Here is a 20,152-nt window from a genome sequence, read left to right on the forward strand (position 1 = left end):
AGCTTTTTGAATGCAAAATTGTTATGCACCTAAAAACCAAATGAAGGTTTATCAATATGATAGTGGAACTAGATATCACGGAGATGTAAAACAAAAATAACAACAAGCAAAAATATAAGAAAGAATGCAAGTAGAAAGAAGGAATGAGACACGACCCTAAGTGAAAATGCAAGTGACACTTGGAGCCACTTGACACACTTTCACACTAAGATGCATGTACTAAACTATTACAATGTTTAATGGAGTACTTGGAATTACTAGCTAAGCATTTTTCCAAGCCACTCAAGTTTTAAAAGTAAAAGAAAGTTGAACTCAAATGTTCCGTGATATAAAGCAAAGTACAATTAAAAAGTGTTTGCAAATGAAGAACCAAGTGTGTCTACTGTTTCAGGGTGCAAGAATGGCCAATTTGCTGCGTTTTGCTGTAGAAGAATGAGTGTTGGAACTGGGTGTTAGACAGCAAAAGAATGTGTTCTTTGGAGTCCAAGCTTGAAGCCAATTTAACAAGTCTTCCACTCCCTAATATGCTACCCCTTTGGAGAAGCAATCTGGAGGTTTAAACCGCACCACAATGTCACAACAAGCCAAGCAAAACAACAAACACAGTTAGCACAAAGCTTGCACTGCACCAGATTTTTTTCCAATGAAAACTAGTTTTTATAGCAGAAAGGAAAGCCAATAACATTGATTTTTAATGACTTTGGGCTGGAAAAGGAGGTGGCACTCAAAAGGAACTTAGGAAATGATTTAGAACAGATTAATCAAGCAAGAAAAACTCAAAGCAATGAGTGAACCGTGTGCAATGTAAGTGTTTGATGGAAATTCCAAACTATTTGACAAAATGTCACAAAGAACAACAGATTTTGTGTTTTCTGGTTTTTAATCTTTCAAAACTGGATTGTAGGGATTAATGTCCTTTTTATCATTTGTTTACAATGGCCTAAGCATTTAAATGTGTATGGAAACAGAATCCCCAGCTCTTGCCAATCCAAATTGAAAGTCTAATTAAGAACAATTGCAAACAGCAAGAAAAATTACATTCTGCACCAGCAAAGGCATTTGAAAATGGTGCTTTGAGATGCAAAAATGAGTAGCATTGGTTTTATGGCAGAAGTAATGGTTCAAGCAACTTTATATGCTTAAATTGAAGGTGTTCCAACTGTCAATCAGTAAGGAAAGGGACCACACCGAAACTCACAGGTCCACTTACAAAAATAAGCAAATTCAATGGTTGGAAACTGATTTTGCAGTTCTAGTGTAAAATTGATCAAATTAACAATGAATACAAGTTTTAATTGACCAAAGAAACTTATGGAACCATTGAAAATGCACAAGTAAGTACAGAAACTCAAATTGACCTCACTAGTTGCCAAATTATGCAGGAAAAATGCACTAAAACTACTCTAGAATGAAAAATCAGGGAACTGCATTGGTGAAAATGAACACCACTGACTCAACTGTCCAGATAACACTTCAAATAGGTTTATACCCTCAAATGTGATGTGTGCAAACTATGAAACAGCCAAGACAACATCCATTTCATAATTTCACTGGTTGAGTTCCAATTTAGCAAAAATGTGATGAGTTAAACCGTGATTTTGCATAAAGGATGGACAATGACCATTTAAACAGTACACACCAGTTTGTAATGACCAAATACACTTGCAGAAACGTTCCAACAGTACAAAGATACACAAATTTACAAAATCACTGTCATAATTGCTAATATTGTAGCAAAATATATTAAAACTGCAGTAGAGTTGAAAAATGCACTGGAAACAAAGCTAGATTGATCAAACAATTGCTTAAGAAAGGTCATATGACTAGATCTAGCTACAAAATTTGAGGTAGGAGATGATAAATGGCCTAATACACAATTAAAGAAAGCAAGCACGATGCAAACTTAATGAAACAGTGACAATTTTGTGAAACCAGATTTTTCAATCAACTCAACTATTCATTCTCAAATTTTGTGGTGATTAGGAGTTGCTAGCACTTGAGACACGTTTAGGATCAATAAAAAAATTTGCACAAGGCTTGAAACACCAGAAATCTGGACCAAATCATATTATACCAACTCAATCCAGAAATCACGGTTTATGGAAAGTTTGCTACTTGAATCAAAATTTGCAATGCTAATTGGCTCAAATGATCAAAGATGGACATGATGCCATTGCTTATATGATCAACATAGAGCTAGCAACTGTTTAAAGCACAATCACACCGAAAAAGACAAAAAATAAAGTTGAACAGAATCAAAACACTAATGACTGAATAACACTGCAACAGGTTTTGCACATTATCGTGACACACTGGAAAATGATTTGCAAAAGATGAATTTGAGTCAAACAAACCAAGTGAATAGATTAAAATGATGAAGAAACACTAAAGAACAGTGAACGAAAGCAATTACTCACTCAAACACAAAATCAAAACAGAAAATGAAACAGTGAAAACAAGGACAACACAACGCGGAAATGTAGAAAACGAAGGAAAGAGAACTTAGCTCTTGAAGCACCACAAGAATCGACTGGCTCTGGATGCCAAATGATGGAAACGACCTCCACCTTCAAGAATTGAGTGGCTTCTCGACTCAGAAGTGGCAACGAAATGGAGATTGGTATGAAGGTGTTATGTGCACGTAGGGTGTTTGTAATAATGTGTGACCATGTTTGGATGAGTGTGGAGGTAGAATTCTAACTCATATGACTTTCCAAAAGGGAAAGGAGCTAGAGGAAGAACTAGCTAAAGAGGCTCTAAGTTTGAACTCGAGAGAATGGCTGGATTTCTGCAGCATTTCATTAACATCTCAAGTTAAGTTTTTACAATGAATCAAGCTCATTTTTATAGGTGCGAATGAGTTGTGAACCGTGCAAAGGAAGCTACTTAATTAACATGTGCTGATGAAGATGACCAATGTGGTTTGCATTCTTCATAAGAACAACATTTAACACGTGTAAAATGTGAAATGGTTGATGCAGAAACGCTAGGCTGCCTGGGTTTATGGCTCGGCACATGCTTTGCTGTTTCACATGGAAAATTTTGAAAATGTTGGCAGCTGATTGTGTTCCATGTGGGAAATGTGCTTCAAAGGTGAGAAGCTACACGGCTGGCTTGGAAAATGTACTCTTCTTAGCTTCCTAAGATGTGTAAGCATGGTTTCTCCACCTTTATTGGTGACCTACAAAACAAATTAAAGGTATTTAGTTTTAAAGAGAATTTGTCTAAGACTTAGATATAAGGAAAGAGTTTTGAAAATCTTTATTCTACTTCCCTTTCTTTAGTCTTAGTTGTAGTTGATACTTCTTTGGATGGGAAGTCCCTAATGGGGTTGCCATCAGTGTGTGTGTGTGTGAAAGTGCTAGAAATTGTTTATTGAGAAGCTAAACTTTGTCATTAAAATTCTATGTGGTAAAAGAATTTTAGCTTAAACAAAGTTTTTAATGATTTTCATATCCCTTATGGGTGGTGTATGATTTGCAGCATACACTTGATGAAATCACTTATATGGGTGTTGAGTGAGGTCGTTTGCATGAGATCTTGGCATGATCTCTAGAGCATTCATAAATACTGGGCACGCGCATGGCCTAGTAGGCGCAACACAACGATAACAACAAGGATACTGGGAGTGTATTGTGATTGATAAACCTCTAACACAAGTCAAGTGTTTTAGTTCATATAGTTTGTTATACCAACTACACTGTGTGTTAAGTTTCTAAATCTAAGACCGGTTCATATAATTTGTTATACCAGCTCTGATGCATTACATCTTATGAGACCAAAGCTTCTTATTTTTCTTTTAATGTTTGAACTATTTGAGTCAAAGACTTTTCTTCTTTTAACTCTCTTTTGCAATATGTTCGAGATTGTTATAATACACTAATATTGTATCATTGCAAAAGTTAATGTTTAGAATGTTTGGTTTAAAACGTTAATGTGGAACTTGAATTTTGGAACTTTGGATGGCAATGTTTGTTCATTATATAACATTAAATCATTTATTGATTTTTATTTTCTTTAATTTAATTAATTCTTCTCTAGCTTTATAAACATTCCAAAACACACTAAAATAAATCTTTTCTTATTCTCTTATCTTCTTAGTTTCATCCTTTATCTATTTTCCTCTTCTGAAAAGTTTCTGTTATATCTTGAGAGACTTACACAATACATCACTTAGGAATAAAAAAATTTTGTTCGTAATTTTATCAAGCTTTTATACAATATTTTTCACATCATCAATCAATTAGAAACCATACCCCTATAATTCAATTTTATAAAATGTAATTTTCAGTTCAATAAATTTTATTACATATGTTATAAAGATGAAGTTTATATTCACTTCCGTCTAATCAATTAGTTTTATCTGTCTTCATTTATTTCTTACAAATAGGTTCCAGATATGAATGCATGAATGTTAATTACAGGAACAGATATTCGAGTAAATGAGAGATATAACCTCCATTGAACCAACCTATTCTTACATTATTTAAACGATACAAAAGACAATAGTGATTTACAAAGTCAGTTATATACACCTCATCATGATGCAAAAATTACATCAACAAAATTCTTGTATACATGTCAAATTATCAAAGGCCCTCTGTCCATAAAGTACAAGCTTCTGATATGGGTGTTTGTATTTCCTGAAAATTTGAGGGATTTTATACTTTGAATTCCTACATGACAGTTACACAAAACAAGCACAAACAAAGAATTATCAGATTACCTCAGGAAGCTGCAGATGAAGATGATGTACATTGTCAGATTTAACAATCGTTTCCCACTTAAGGTAAAATGTTGTTGTCTGGAGAGTGACATTGTGCATGAAGGTTTGCGATAAAGCTAGACCGTGAAGTCACGTTGTTTTTGGAAATGGTAGGTAAAGTGCGCTTAAGCCAAGACTCTGATGGAGCTTTTAGTGAAGGTAGGACCAAAGGAAGTCCAAAACAGCTTGCACCAGATGTTTCTTGGTCACCCGACTCTGTAAAACGTTGTCTCTCTAAGGCAATCTTCCCATCATATCTTACCTTTGAGCTATCCATACAACATTCTTTATCTACCCATTTGGCTGATAAATGGCTCTTCAAATCAACTTCTGAATTTTGATTGAGGCTATTAGAATTGTTTCTCCTGCTGTACCCTTGACTATCTGAATTTATCTCCTTAAATGCAATCATTTCAGAACTTGAGTCTATTGAAGGATTGTTGTAAACACCATTATCTCTTCTCCAAGTCTCATAATCACCCCCTCTGGTATTGGTTTGAGAGGTGACCTTATTTACAGAATCTACATACATTGTTTTCTCATGAACTTGGCTTTCATAATCATGTTGACTACTCTCACAGGATACTATTTTTCTGCAAACTCTTTGATGTGAATTGGTGCCATGTCTAGATTTTACTAGAATATCCAAAATCTCTTTTTTTTCTGTAACTTGCTGCAGAATAAGAAAATAAAAACAATTAACCGCACCTAAAGTGAAATAATGGCAAAAGAAAAAAGTAGATAGAGACAAATTAATACCCCTTTTGTAGATCCAATGTAAGAAGCACCTGATTTAGCATGCATTCCATCAGCTGCATTTCTTTGAACTTTATCCATTGTTAATCCAGGTATTGGATTCAAAAGACAGAACCGAGGAAATAGCCCACAAGTAGTAGTTGTGGATTTTCCGTATTCTTCTAAGTTCGCTTGTCTCTTTTTCTGTTTTTGTTGTTCTTGTCCAACAAGTTCCTTCTTGGACACATGATGTGGTGCTTCTGATGTTGCTGCAGGCAAGAACCTATCAATCATGAAATCACGAGCTTGTCGATGATCACTTGAGAAACTCCCATATGATTGAGCCTCTTGTTCCTCCCAACCACTCAAACCAGATAAACTACAGCTCGTGAAGAATGACTCACTCCTGGAAAGTGTGTCGAGAGCATCTTTATAGGATTCATCTCCATCATCTGAATAAGAACTTTCCTTCACCATATTTCCATCTTTTGAATATTTTGCTACTCTTTTATCCAAAGATGCAACCCTTTGAGAGTTGGAAAAAACGGAGCTTCCGGTTCTCATCTCAGAAACTGATTGTGTCTGTAACTTGGTTTCATCTTTGGGTTTTCCTGGGGCTTTCTCCCATACAAAAGGAACACTTCCAGCATTCCTCACTGGAACTGACTTTAACTCTGAATGGTAAGCAAGAGGAGGTGGAAGTCTGGCTAATGAGTAATCACTTTCACTGGCCGCTGTTGATGAGAAACGCCTCACTGATAAAAGTGGCTGATTAAAATTCAACTGCTTTTCTTCCATTAGATCTTTCAGTATCATGGAATTAGCCTTTTCACCAACATGCGAAAGAAAAATACACTCACATTGTTACAGTGAAAGAATTCCAGAGTAATCTTGTATCAAAAGTAGGGAATAGAACCACTGAGCCTTTGGATGATGTTATCCATAAGAAATTAATTTTTTGATAGCTTAAGAACAAGTTAATTCTTACAAGTTCTCTTACATGATTTTTAAAGATTTTTTCCTTCAACTTGCAAGAAATCGCCAACAAATATAGCTTATATGACCGGCAATTACAATCAAACCAGACCATCAAAGAAACAGAAATTTTAGTTTTATCAGTTAGGCCAAGACCAGCATTCATCAAAAGCAGTCACGTCATTCAAGAACTAGGACCAAGAAAGCTATGATGCTTGCATTAGAATAACAAAGAAACATATTTTTATTTTCCGTATGTACAACATTCACCGTGTCATTCATCACCATGTACGAAAAACCAAGAAACGCCAACAAACACACACGAACAAAGAGAAAAAGAGTTCAGGAAAAGAACCTTGGAAAGAAAAAACTAGTCGGCCCAGGAATCAACCCACTTTCCTCGTTTGAAAAGCTAGTGAATAAAACCTGCAAAGCAGAAGCAATTTCGTGTCTTGCACAAGGACATGAGATAAAGAAAACAAAGAAAGAAAGGAATTGCTTTGAGAATAACACATAAACTATGTTGTACGCTTGTGTTTGTTGCTTTGCAGCAGAGGTGAGTAAATCCTTCTCTTCTCTCTCTATAGTGTAGCAGTTAACTTTGTATGAAAAAGAAAAGATAAATTGTAAGCGCATACATTATGATCATTTTATGTTCCTCGAGACTAGCAAATAAGTGTGTGATCATCTTGTCTCACGTAAATAAAATCAAGATGAATACGAGTTTATATACACATAAAATACTATCTTTGATAAGAAAACTTTTGAATTAGTACTAAAAACAAATCTGTAAAGCTTTAGCCCCGTTAGATTGTTGAGGAAAGAATAACGTTTTCTACAAACCTTGGTGAGAGTAACACAGATAGAAGATAGAGCAATATTATTGAGTGATGTGATTAAATATGATAAGAGAATAGAACATGAAACATGTCAAATAACACTATTTGCAACTCCTGTGTTCTTGTTCTTCCTTCTGTTTATTTTCTTGCTAAAAGAAATTAGGAATATGCTAAATCCAAATCTGCGGGATAAGTTTTTATTATGCCAATGATGATAAGAAAAGAAACCCACGCACAAAGTAAATAACATATGCTATAAATATGATTCCTTCATCCGCATATTATATTTAAATTTTCCTAATTAAACTAATCAACTAATAGAAGTGTATATTTGGCACTATTGTTGTTTTAAAAACCGCAATACACGGATTTTCATTATGAATTATGCCTTTCATGCTGTGTCTGAACATTTGCAGACTCTTGAAAGGTAGATTTTTTCTATATACTAAGAAAATATAGTTATAATATTAAGCTAATTGTAGAAAATTAATTTCATCAGAAAATAATATGTGACTGAAGAAATATAATATTTACTTCATGAATTTGCTAGAGCTCCTGCGTGTGTAGCTGCAAATTATGTTACCTGCTACAGGTGTCAACACGATATAGAGCATGTTTCCTAACTTGGAACTTTAGAACTATAAATAATCATACTTTTTAATTATTTAATATATATATATATATATATATATATATATATGATAATGTTTCTTTTTGACAACGGGTTTTTGACAAAATTTGACAACGATAGGTGTCCTTCTATCATTTGTTGTCAAAAATGAATTTATAAAAAGTTTAAAAAAGCTTTTAAAGGACGTTTTTGGAAGAAGAAATTTGGGAAAAGTTGTTTGCGTCTTCAAAATCTTACAAAGCACTCTGCTTTCTTTCTCTCACAGCCATTACGAAGCGAAAGCCCTTTATCTCTATTAAACCTTTGTCTCTCAAGCTCTTTCCGCCACCAAAGTGGTGTTTCTTCATCATTTACCGTTGGTGGTTGTTTGCAGGTATTGTGTGGAGGAAGGCCTTTGTATTTGTCCGCATACGCTTTATCTCTCTCTCACAGTCCTAACGAAAGGGAAGCCCTTCAAAGCTATCTAACCTTTCTCTTTGAATCTATCTCCGCTTTCGAAGTCATCTTTGTTCATCGTTGGTCGTTGTTTGAGGGTATTGTATGGAGGTGTGTCCGCATTGAAGTGTTGCGAGGAAGTGTCGATAGGGGAGACCCAAAGGAGAAACAACTTATAGTTTTCAAAAGACTTTCATAAGTAATACAAAACACGACATAATACATTAAAAAGTTTGAAAAACACTACAGTAAGGCATGTTGGGGAGCCATTATGTAATTTGTGGGGAGCACACATGAGGTTTTGGTACAAAATCTTTTCTGGCATTAGTAATCACTTACAGTGTCTTTGTAAGTGATTACAGCAGCACCTAGGTTGTGCCATTGCTGAAAGAAGTCACATCCCACACCACCCAGAACTCTTCTTGGTCTTCCCTTAACAGAGACATTCACCCCATGGCAATCAGGCTTAACCAGGATTAAAAACTTTGAAAAACACTGTAGTAATGCATGTTGGGGAGCCACTATGTAATTTTTGGGGAGCACGCACGAAGTTATGGTACAAAATCTTTTCTGGCACTGGTAATCGCTTACAGTGTCCTTGTAAGAGATTACAGCAACACTTGGGTTGTGTCATTGCTTACCTGTGCCTCTGTACCAAAAGTTCAATGCTGCTCCCTCGCTCTGGTAGAGGGGCTCCTCAGTGTGTGGTGGGTACTGACTTGGTTAGACTTTAATTTATGAATTTGAGATTAATGGTTGTTTTTGAGGACCAACAACTGGCTAGGGGTTTATAAAAGTGTTTTATCCAAGTGCATGTGTGAGGAAGAGGGACTTTGTCACTTATGTGCCTGTGTAAGCGATTACAGATAGGTTGTAATCGCTTACCTGTGCCTCTGTACCAAAAGTCCAACACTGCTCCCTAGCTCTTGTAGAGGGGTTCCCCAGTGTGTGGTTGGTACTGACTTGGTTAGAATTTAATTTATGAATTTGAGATTAATGGTTGTTTTTGAGGACCAACAACTGGTTAGGGGTTTGTAAGAGTGTTTTATCCAAGTGCATGTGTGAGGAAGAGGGACTTTGTCACTTGTGTGCCTATGTAAGCGATTACAGACAAGCTGTAATCCTTACTTGTGCCTCTGTACCAAAAGTTCAACGCTACTCCCTGACTCTGGTGGAGGGGCTCCCTAGTGTGTGGTTGGTACTGGCTTGGTTAGAATTTAATTTATGAATTTGAGATTAATGGTTTTTTTGAGGACCAACAACTGGTTAGGGGTTTGTAAGAGTGTTTTATCCGAGTGCTTTTGTGAGGAAGAGGGACTTTGTCCCTTATGTGCATGTGTAAGCGATTACAGTGCCTCTGTACCAAAAGTCCAACGCTGCTCCCTAGCTTTGGTAGAGGGGCTCCCCAGTGTGTGGTGGGTACTGACTTGATTAGAATTTTTATGAATTTGAGATTAATGGTTGTTTTTGAGGACCAACAACTGGTTAAGGGTTTGTAAGAGTGTTTTATCCAAGTGCATATGTGAGGAAGAGGGACTTTGTCAGTTATGTGCTTGTGTAAGCGATTACAGTGCCTTTGTACCAAAAGTCCAACGCTGCTCCCTGACTTTGGTAGAGGGGCTCCCCAGTGTGTGGTTGGTACTGACTTGGCGAAAGCCATGGCATAAAAAAAGGTAACAACTTTGACAAAATAGGCACCCAACCTTCAACCAAGCGTAATGTCCAACTCAACAGAAAAACTAAACGACTAAGAAAATCCCTCAACGTCCACACAGATTGTTCACCACTTTGACGCCTTCAAAAAAATTCAAACACAGAGAACAACTTCAAACCACAACGAAAAGCACGAATGGAGACAAAGATAGCTTCAAACCAAAAACAAAACCTATAACCTAAAATGGAGAGAACTTCAAAAGAAAACCAAAACCTAAAATCGAGATTTGGAGAGTAATGGAGAGAGAGAGCTTCAAAGCAAAACCTAAAACATAAAATGGAGAGAGAGACCTTCGAAGGAAAAAGAGGACTAAAAAGGATGGAGGGTGTTTTTGGAATAACATAATGTCACCTTTCCCAAATCAAGTTTTCAAAAATAAAATTAAAAAAATTAACCAATCTAACGTTGACATGTCGGGTTTTCAATATATATATATGTGTGTGTAAAATTCATGTGTCTCATGATCAACACTATTTCACTGGACTAGTAAAAGAATTTCCGTTTGCTGTTACTTTTTGCACCTGTTACTTGGGCTGTCTCAGCTAAAAGAGAAATAGTTTAAAATGTTATTTTAGACGTTGAAAGTTATTATTTTATCGTTTAAAAAAATTATTCATCACAATAGTTGATAAATACGGAACTATAAGGATTTTAATATTATTATGTCGATAAAATATATTTCGGATAATTGTAATTTTAGCTTTTTAATTGATTTACACTCCTGTCATTTTTTTTATTACAGGTTTTTGTTTTAATCTTTGAAATTGCATTCTTATTAACCATGATTTATGTTCTAAAATACTGTTAATCAAATTTGAAATAAAATAAATTAATGCACGCTTAAGTAAATGTATTGAGAAATTAATTTTGAGATATTTGTTATGAAGTTTTTGACTTCACACATTGCACCTAACATTTATTCTAGTTGAATTTTGTGTATTTGGATTTAATTGAGCTTTTATGTTGATTTTAAAATTTAGATATCGTTTGATATACTACATTAAAAACTCAATACGAAAAACTAAAATTGCATAAAATATTTATAAACTTAATTAATAAAATTAAAATTTTGAAGAACAAAAACTAGCAATTACAAAGTGTTATTAAGTATTGTATTTATAAAAATATTATTTTACCATTTTTATATTTCTATTTTATCCTGATTGTAGTTTAAATTACAAAACTTTAGTTCTCATAATTAACTATCTTTTATAGTTACATATTCAACAAGACAGAAAAATAGTATGGATAAATTATCCATTGATTAAAAATAATTGTACACGAATCATTTAACATTTACTTCTCCGAAATAAAATTACACTTATAATTTTTTTTTCACAAAAACAATAATCTATGTACTATAATATAATAAAATATGTTGACAAACAAAACCATTATATTTTCCTATCCTTCACTCCCTTGTATACTAATTCTATCAAATATATTGATTTTATTTTTAATTGATATGAGATTTATGATATATTTTATACGTTGAAACATATATATCAAATTTGAGATTAATTATTAATAGTCGTTCAATAATAACAGATAATATAATAGGTTGAACAAATAACAAATTTTATTAAAATATATTATGATTCTAATACTAAATTAAAATGTGAAATTTAAACATAATTTAATTTTTTTAAATTCATTTATAAGATAAGGTTTTCTTATATACTAAAAAATTGTTTTATCGATGTGAGATTTTTATAAAAGAAAAAAAATTAAATATAAAAATGGCATTGAAAATGTATCAATAGACTAAATACATTTTGATTATAAACTCTATCTTTTCTTTTACCTTCATTTATTGGCTAAATTTTCTTTAAAATTAAAAGATAACTAAGGTATTATGTAATAAGAGAATACAACTTTATAGAGTAAGAAATGAAAATTAAGTCAAACAACCTATTATTTGGTAATTGAGTTACCAAAAGTATTGTAATGATTTTAAAAGTGTATACAAAGAGTTTTGTTAGTAGTTTTGCTACCATCAACTAAAGGGAATTGATTAAAATTTATTCAATAGAAATATTTTTTAGATGTATAGAGAATATGTTGGTGGTCATGTGTATAAAAAATAAATTATATATGATTGTTAAGAGGTTTAAAATATTCATATGAGATTACAATGATTGTATAAATAATGGTAATTTCTTTTTTTAACACGAAGTGTTGTAGTTGTAGGTATAATTTATGAATTTATTTTTTAGGTTGATATTGCTAAAATGATATTATCGTTCAAATAATGTTGAATATTACATGAATAGTTCAAGTATTAGCATAAATACTCAAACAACAAAGTACATAAGTTATAAACTGAAGCTTGAATGATAGAGAGTTTGAGACAATTCTCACTCCTTAAAAATAAGTAATGCTTAAGCAACACTAGATAATCAAAGTGCTAAAGAGTAATGACCGTACGAAAGAGTTAAAAAAATATATCAAACCATGTATATATGTGTTAATATTGAAGTGACAAAGTGATTGTTCAAACATTAATAAAATGGTGATTCTATAATATGTTTGGGATATATACTAAATAGCATCACTTATGTGTAGTGATAACACTCAAACGATAATTAAACATTAAAATGAGAAGGTATAATTGTGTAGATTATAATATAATATGCATATATTTTTTAATTAAATGTTAATATCATACATATACCAAATATGAAACTTTGGAAAGACATAAAATGTAATAAATTAGATTGCTTCAATTAAATAAAGTTCGATATTATTGTATTATTTTGTATAAAAGTCATTCAATTATTAATTTAATATATATTTTAGTAAGAGAACATGACATGTATGTATGTGTTGTTTTTATTAGAAAGTGGATTTAAGTTTAACTCAATCTCACAAAACTATATTATAATTTGGTTTTATTTCTAGTCGATGTGGTATTTCTAATACATTCCTTTATGTCGAGATTAGATAGGCTATATAACCATAACTCTGATATCATATTAGAAGGTAGATTTAAGTCTAACTCAACTCCATAAAATTGACTTGTAAAATAAAATTTGCACCTCACTTATAATTGATCCTATTTCTAATCAATGTAGCACTTCCTATAGTTTTGTTAAAATAATATATCGTTATATTTGTACGGTGTACTTTTATGATCTATTTGACATTAAAAAATATGATAAAGTATCTTAATTTTTCTAATATTTTATTACATATATATATATATATATATATATATATATATATATTTATTTATATAATTTAAAACTGACTTGTATGTAATAATAAATGGGTATTTTTAATTGTATATGTTCGTTGACTAATATAACCCGATTAAATGGATCGTTTTTAGTGTATGCTAATATAAAAAATATTCACGTTCAACTTTGACTAAAGTAATTAGAAATTGTTAATTATTCAGTTAATTAAAATTTAATTCTCCATCATGCATATAAAAAAGTTGCCAGCTCGGAATGTTCTTCCAAAAAAAACGAAAGTAAAACTCTACTATTATGTTGAATTCTCTCTACCTGTATTTGATTCATTTATCATTGATGAATTTGCAAACTTTGGTAAGAAATTTCCAACCTACCTCAATAGTTTAAAATTTACTTTCTCATCATTTCACACTTGACATTTGTTCATCAGAATATGTTCAACAATCAATGTATGAACACCGACAAACTTAGTCTAAAAGTTTATCATCATAGTAATAATAAGCTTGGAAAGGCAAAAAAGAAATGTTTTCATCGTGCGACATGCGCTAGATGACTTTTCAATGGAATATTTTTTAGCCTTATTTCAACTTTTAGCCTCGTTTTGCATTTTATTAGATCGCTTTCATATTGATTCTCACTATTTTAATTGTTAAAATCTTATATTTTTTTTAAAAAAACTTATATATATTCATTAATGGTGTTCGTCTAAGCAAAGTACAATTAGCGTGGAAAATGAAATATGAATTATTCAAGTTTCTGTTTGAGTTGGTTTGCTAATTTGACTTGATAGCCAAGTCATAAAATTTAATTAATTTATTAGAATGACTTATATAAAACTTTGTCAAAATCAGAAGGGACTAATTAATTGATTAATTAATTAATATATGACTTATATCACACTTTTGTTATAATTAGAAGTGACAACCAACGTTGGTTGAACATGTTTGAATTACGATTTTAAGACTCACCAAAAACATATGCACATTTAACAACTAATTATACTTTGAATAAAATTATCATTAATAAAAAAATATTCATGTATAAAAAGTAAACAAATTACCAAAATTTCTTTTTCAAAAATGTGATTGTGATATTTATGCAACTAAGGTTATTACCTAACACGTCTTATTTTTTCAATTTTTCCCGTTATTTGGTTATGGGAATTCAAAACTTATTAGAGACAAGGTTCTATATTGTCGTGTTTTTAATTTTAACAATTTTTCAAAATCAGAACCCAGAAAATAACCGAAATGCCTCCTTCAAACTAGAGATAAAAATACATAAATGTTAACAACGATTTTTCTGACACGCTTTTAACATACTGTCGGACAATTATTCTAAAACATATTGAAAATTACAAAAACATAAGAAAAAATTATGGTCCATATATTTAGTATACGAAATAATAAGATAATTATTATAAAATTTAAATTTATTTAGTATACGAAATAATACTATAAAAATATGTGGTGTAAGTATCCAAATAACTCTAACAATCTAGATTGATACTAAAAATATAATAAGAAATACATAAGTGTAAATCTAAATATTAAATATTCACAATTTTCTAAAATTGTAAGTAAACCTTTTTAAATAAAAAACATAAAATTTCATATAAGTGAGAGAAAACTCTTATAGATTGATTTAAATATACAATCATCCTAAGTTAAAACTACATCCATAAAAAGAAAATATAAGCTAATATAATTATAACAATCATTATCATAATTCAACTATAATTCATATTACACAACCATTCATAATGCATGTTATCCCACTCAACAATTCAAAACATCATCACAACACAATCCTCTTAATATTCATGCATAACCTTCACGATTCAAACAATAGTCAATAACAAGAATCAAATGTCTATCATATCATAGACCCCATGACATCAATCATCACAACACAACCCTTGCGACATAAACATGACACAAACATTTGACTCTAGTGTCGAAAGACTAGTGTAATGAGTGACTTAGAGACCTTGCGTCTATCATCTTTATCTCTTGCCCCTCAAGAGTTACAGTTATAGATTTACATAAGTTAACACCCAACGAATGCGACACATCAAGGTAGGGCAACTCCCTTCTTCTATAGAGGATGGCAAGGTAAGCTTAAATATGAACCTCCCTCAACTCTCACAACTAAATATCTTACTCTACATGAGTAAGAATCTAGCACAGTCAAGATAATATTTTCACAGAATCCCTCTCAATACACCACTTATCATCATCACCTCATATCAAAGTAGCACTTTTTCCCTAGGAGTTACTATACTTTCACCATGTCCACTCAAGAATTCACATCACACATTCTTATGTCAAGCTTAAATAATCACACATAACATACACAAACATATTATCCTAATCCAAAATGATTCATCATTCACAATATACATACTTTACATTTCATATCACATTCACCCATAATTCATAATCTAGCAACATGCACACTTTACATTTCACATCATTCCTATCCATCATTATCACAATATAACAACATGCATACTTTAGATTCCATATTACTCTCATTCATCACTCACAATATAACATCATACATAATTTACATCCATATCACTATCATTCATCATGCACTATATAATCACATACTTTACATTTCATGTCACTTTCATCCATCTTTAACAAATTATAATTATATACTGTTTTATTCCAAAGACAATCCAAAACCACAATTAAGTATCTAGCAACCATTAAAGGCACTAAGGTAATGATGTTCTTCAAAATTGAGAAAACAAGAAAGATAAACCTAAATAGGGAAATCATGTACAATTAATTGCTTTAATTACAAACCTCCAATGAAAGGTACCAATAGTCAAAGTGAAAAGTAATAGGGAAAAGACCAGGCGTTAAAGGTTTAGCATGGTCTAACCATTAAGGAAATGAGAATAATGATTTTACCGAAATAGTGTTAAGATAGAAAAATGATGGCGCTTGGCACCCTCACAACTGTGAAAGGGATTACTCTAACTAAAACACTCCAACTTACAATACCAACAGTTAAAACAAAACATTATACTTTAAAAACTATGTATTAAAATTTCAACCTAATCCAACTGTTAACAAAGTGCAAAACATGGTTTTATCGAGGCAATACCCAACAATCTAAAAGATAGTGACGCTGAACTTTCTTCAAAACATTGAAAACTCATTTCTCTAACCATAAAAACCTAATTGGAAATAATAATAGTCAAAGTAAATATACATGTTTTAAGAACTATATATCAAACTTTTAGCTTGATTTAATGGTTAATAAAGTAGGAATTGAAGTTTACAAACACTAGTAAAAAATCGATCTTTTATCACGCATATTATGCATCGGTTCATTAGAAACCGAGGCATAATATTGCGCGGTGGCATTTTTGAAATTATATCGACAGTATAGGCTACGGTTCCCCTCAAAACCACGACCTATTCTTCCTGCAAAATTATTACATTCCCCAAAAGCATTTCTGAAATAAAATTGCAAGGGAATAGGTCGCGGCTCCCCTCAGAACTGCGGCCTATTCCCCTGCAATTTTATTTCATATCTGACTTGGCGGGAAGTCAGAATTTTGCAGGGGGAATAGGCCACGGTTCCCCTCAGAACCGTGGCCTATTCCCCTGCAATTTTATTTCAGATTGCTTTTGGGGAATGTCAAAATTTTGCAGGAAGAATAGGCTGTGGTTCCCCTCATAACTGTGGCCTATTCCCTCTGCAAAATTCTGACTTCCCGCCAAGTCAGATGTGACATAAATTTGCAGGGGAATAGGTCGGGGTTCCCCTCAGAACCGCAACCTATTCTCCTTGCAAAATTCGAATTAGGAGACAAGGAATAGCCTCAGTTGTTAGTGGAACCATGACATAAAGTGTGGAAAAAATTTCTAAATTGCCACTTTAGATCAATTTTAGATTTTTTTTTTTTTTATCAAAATAGGCCTTAGTTAGTATGGAAACCACGACCTATTCCACTCTATTACCCTGGGTGTATAGTGAACCGCGGTAGTAACATTTAATTAGGTTAAAAAAATATTACAGTGAACAGTTTCGTCTTACATGCGAAATCTTTGAAATTGAAAACTCTCTGAAGCTCTCCTCTCTACCGCGCCTATTCTCTCCGAAGCCCTTCTCTCCACCGTGCCTATTCTTCTTATTTTCTTGTTTCTGGCGTTTCGAGTATCTTCTTCAAGTGTCTCTTGTCCCATTTTTTCAACCAACTGTCTACTCTGACAGTAATCAACATCGTCAAGTTTGGATTTTGAGATTGGGAACTCGTGTTGTTGCCGCTTACTGGTGCTGGAGGGTCACAATTGAGGTGTGGTTTGCTTTTTACATGACTATTTGTTATTCGATTCTAATATAATGACATTGTGTTGGTGTGTGCTTCAAATCTGAAATCTTAACTTCTTGTTTCTTGTACTGCTTCTTGTTTCATATCAACGTTGTTGGTGATAAAAAAATAATGTTATTGATAATAAAATATTATGAGTTAAAAAATAAAAAATAAAATATGTATCACTTCAAAAATAAATTTTGGTGAGTGGTATAATCTGAGGACGAGAATTCGCTTGAGGATAATTCCGGGGACAAAGGATCAAGATCAGAGGCTTTAGAAACTGTCGGAGAGTGAGAACCTTCGAGGAAGAAACCATTGTTCTAAATGCAATCCTTGTCTGGGTTGGACCCAGAACTGTTTGATTTTGAGGCTTTCTCATTTGTTTCAGTGTAAACTACCTTCTTTCCAAAGCGCTTTTTGAGAGTGGTGTGCCAGTGGTTCTTTATTTCGTTATCTGTTCTTCCAGGTAAATGAGTGGCAATAACAGACCATCTGTAAGGGAGAAAAGAAAACACAAAAATTAAGTAATTAAAATGGAATTCACCGTTATTTTTATTACCAAAGAAAACACGTATTATTGGTTTATACGTGTTGATATTAAGTTTTATATGTGTCCTTTAGTTTGATCGTTCAAAATAGTTTTAACAATGTCTATGTTAGTGTGGTTCAGGTCTTTGTATCTGACCGAACATAGAAAATCTTTCTGTATTTACGCTTTATAAATACATCTTACCTTTGTTTCCTTCTTTGCGCTTCATTGGTATATTCCAATATGTATCAATAAAAATAAAATTAAAATTGATATAAAAAACTCCATTTTTGGACAATTTTCTTTTTAATATTTTGAGAAGGAAAAGAGTTTCTAATTTTAGTTTATTTATAAGAGTTCCTTTATATTACCTTTTATTAGATACAAAAATTGTTTTTTAACTTATATAGAAGTTAGTTTTATGAAGAAAAAAAAATATTTTCTTATTTTTTAATATTTTGTAAAACTCTATTCAAAGAAATATAAAGGATACTTGATATTAATGACCATTTATAACTCGTTTAGGCTAAACAATTGATTGGTTCAGTTTCTGATCTTCCGGTATGGAATTTTAGTTTACACTTCTCAATTTCAAAGTTTACATGTTATTGATATCAAAACTTATCTTATTTTTCCATGTAATAACAGACGCATGCACAGGAGAAGATTCCTCTATCCGAGGACGATCCTCTTGGTTCATTGTAGCTACTTGCTGACATAGTTGAAAATAAGCCTTTGGAGGTTGAATATGATGCTAATGTATTTAGGAGAGGCTCTGAGGTCCCAATATACCTGCATAGCCAAGATGTCAGAGAGCTTGCGTTGGGAACAAAAAAGTTGAATATTACATTAGTTCAGCTATGGATGATGTAAGTCTATGAGCAATTATTTATATAAAATTGATTTATATATCAAGTATACTTATATCAATGTTAATTTTTTATTTCAGGTATATGTTTGTGGTCAGTAACAACTTGGGGTACAATGATGACTATGGATTCATTGATCACCAATTCATTCACGAAACAAATGATTTTGATGAGATCACAACATATATCACAAGAAGATTTGCAAGCGGCAAGAAAATACATTTTATTCATTATATATTTGTGTGTGTGTATATATATATATATATATATATATATATATATATATATATATATATATATATATTGCAAAAGCTTATAAGAGAAAACGTTTTTATGGAGATCAATTGCTAACACTAGAAAACTTGCATGGATTTCTCTCACGGTTTGACATATGCTAAAGTCACACTTTCTTATAGTTATTTTGTTTTATTGATTTTCACTAACTATTTACAACTGTGATGATATATTGTAGTGTAACAGATACAATGGGTCATATGAGTGCGAATACTATGTAATGTATTGGACGAACCACAATATTCATGCCCATATCACAAGAGGCTGGGAAACGGTAATATTTAAATTTAATAAATTTTGATTTTCTCCAACATTTGGAATTCATATACACTAATTAATATCAATTGTCTTGTGCAGAGATTCAAGACTCCTACACCAATTCCTGAAAAGTCACTTTCATCCCTGAGGAAAGCTATTGCAATACATTTAGTTAGATTATATAATAGTTCATAATTATTAGATATAAAATACATTAGAACATGTTGATTTATAGTTATTTGACTTTGTACATTATATGATGTAAATATTGATTATTATGTTGAGTCTGTTGAATCTGTGTTGAATCTTTGTACATTATGTTATTGTTTGATATGCAGGTCTGTTTTTGTGATAGTGGACATCACAAAAACAAACCTGCTATTAAAAAACATTTCGGGAGAATAGACTGCAGTTGTGGCCAAACCGAGGTAGAAAGTTAGATGATTTTTTTTTAAAAAAAGGGATTTTGGCCACGGTTGCAGCAGGAACTGCTGTCATATCCCCAGGTTTTTACCGCGGTTGGAACCGTGGCCAAATGTTAGACGAAAATTAAAAAAAAAAAAAAAAGGGGG

The 20,152-nt window shown here is 32.2% G+C and overlaps 2 protein-coding genes across 4 annotated transcripts in view; both read right to left on the bottom strand.

The window, feature by feature from the left end:
• Nucleotides 1–4,526: 4,526 nt before the first annotated feature.
• LOC106778506 lies at nt 4,527–7,127 on the bottom strand. 3 transcript variants are annotated; one of them, XR_002666217.1, is made up of 5 exons: nt 7,005–7,127; nt 6,831–6,901; nt 5,525–6,325; nt 4,727–5,438; nt 4,527–4,643 (listed from the first exon to the last, which is right to left on the bottom strand). XR_002666217.1 is itself a non-coding variant. In XM_014666480.2 (3 exons), exons 2-3 carry the CDS (start codon nt 6,314–6,316, stop codon nt 4,785–4,787), a joined length of 1,446 nt encoding a protein of 481 aa, XP_014521966.1. In that variant the 5' UTR covers nt 6,317–6,325; nt 6,831–7,127; the 3' UTR covers nt 4,527–4,784. The 3 variants fall into 3 exon arrangements, 1 of the variants encoding a protein (XP_014521966.1); XR_002666218.1 differs by having other exon boundaries at nt 6,989–7,127; XM_014666480.2 differs by having other exon boundaries at nt 4,527–5,438; nt 6,831–7,127.
• A 10,823-nt stretch (nt 7,128–17,950) lies between these two features.
• The window catches only part of LOC106778507 (transcription factor MYB34-like), a 4,862-nt gene continuing 2,660 nt past the window's right edge, over nt 17,951–20,152 (bottom strand). The window contains exon 2 of the mRNA XM_014666481.1: nt 17,951–18,122. Within this exon, the coding sequence (XP_014521967.1) occupies nt 17,951–18,122 (172 nt within the window). The remainder of the gene's footprint in view (nt 18,123–20,152) is intronic.

The sequence above is a fragment of the Vigna radiata genome, unplaced genomic scaffold, assembly GCF_000741045.1.
Source record: "Vigna radiata var. radiata cultivar VC1973A unplaced genomic scaffold, Vradiata_ver6 scaffold_23, whole genome shotgun sequence".
NCBI lineage: Eukaryota > Viridiplantae > Streptophyta > Magnoliopsida > Fabales > Fabaceae > Vigna > Vigna radiata.

Excerpts from the sequence above, each read along its gene's own strand:
- LOC106778506 (XM_014666480.2), bottom strand. The coding sequence starts at position 6,316 with ATGATACTGAAAGATCTAATGGAAGAAAAGCAGTTGAATTTTAATCAG. Across the intron at positions 5,439-5,524 it reads ACATTGGATCTACAAAAGGG|CAAGTTACAGAAAAAAAAGA; the intron begins GTATTAATTTGT and ends CTTATTCTGCAG.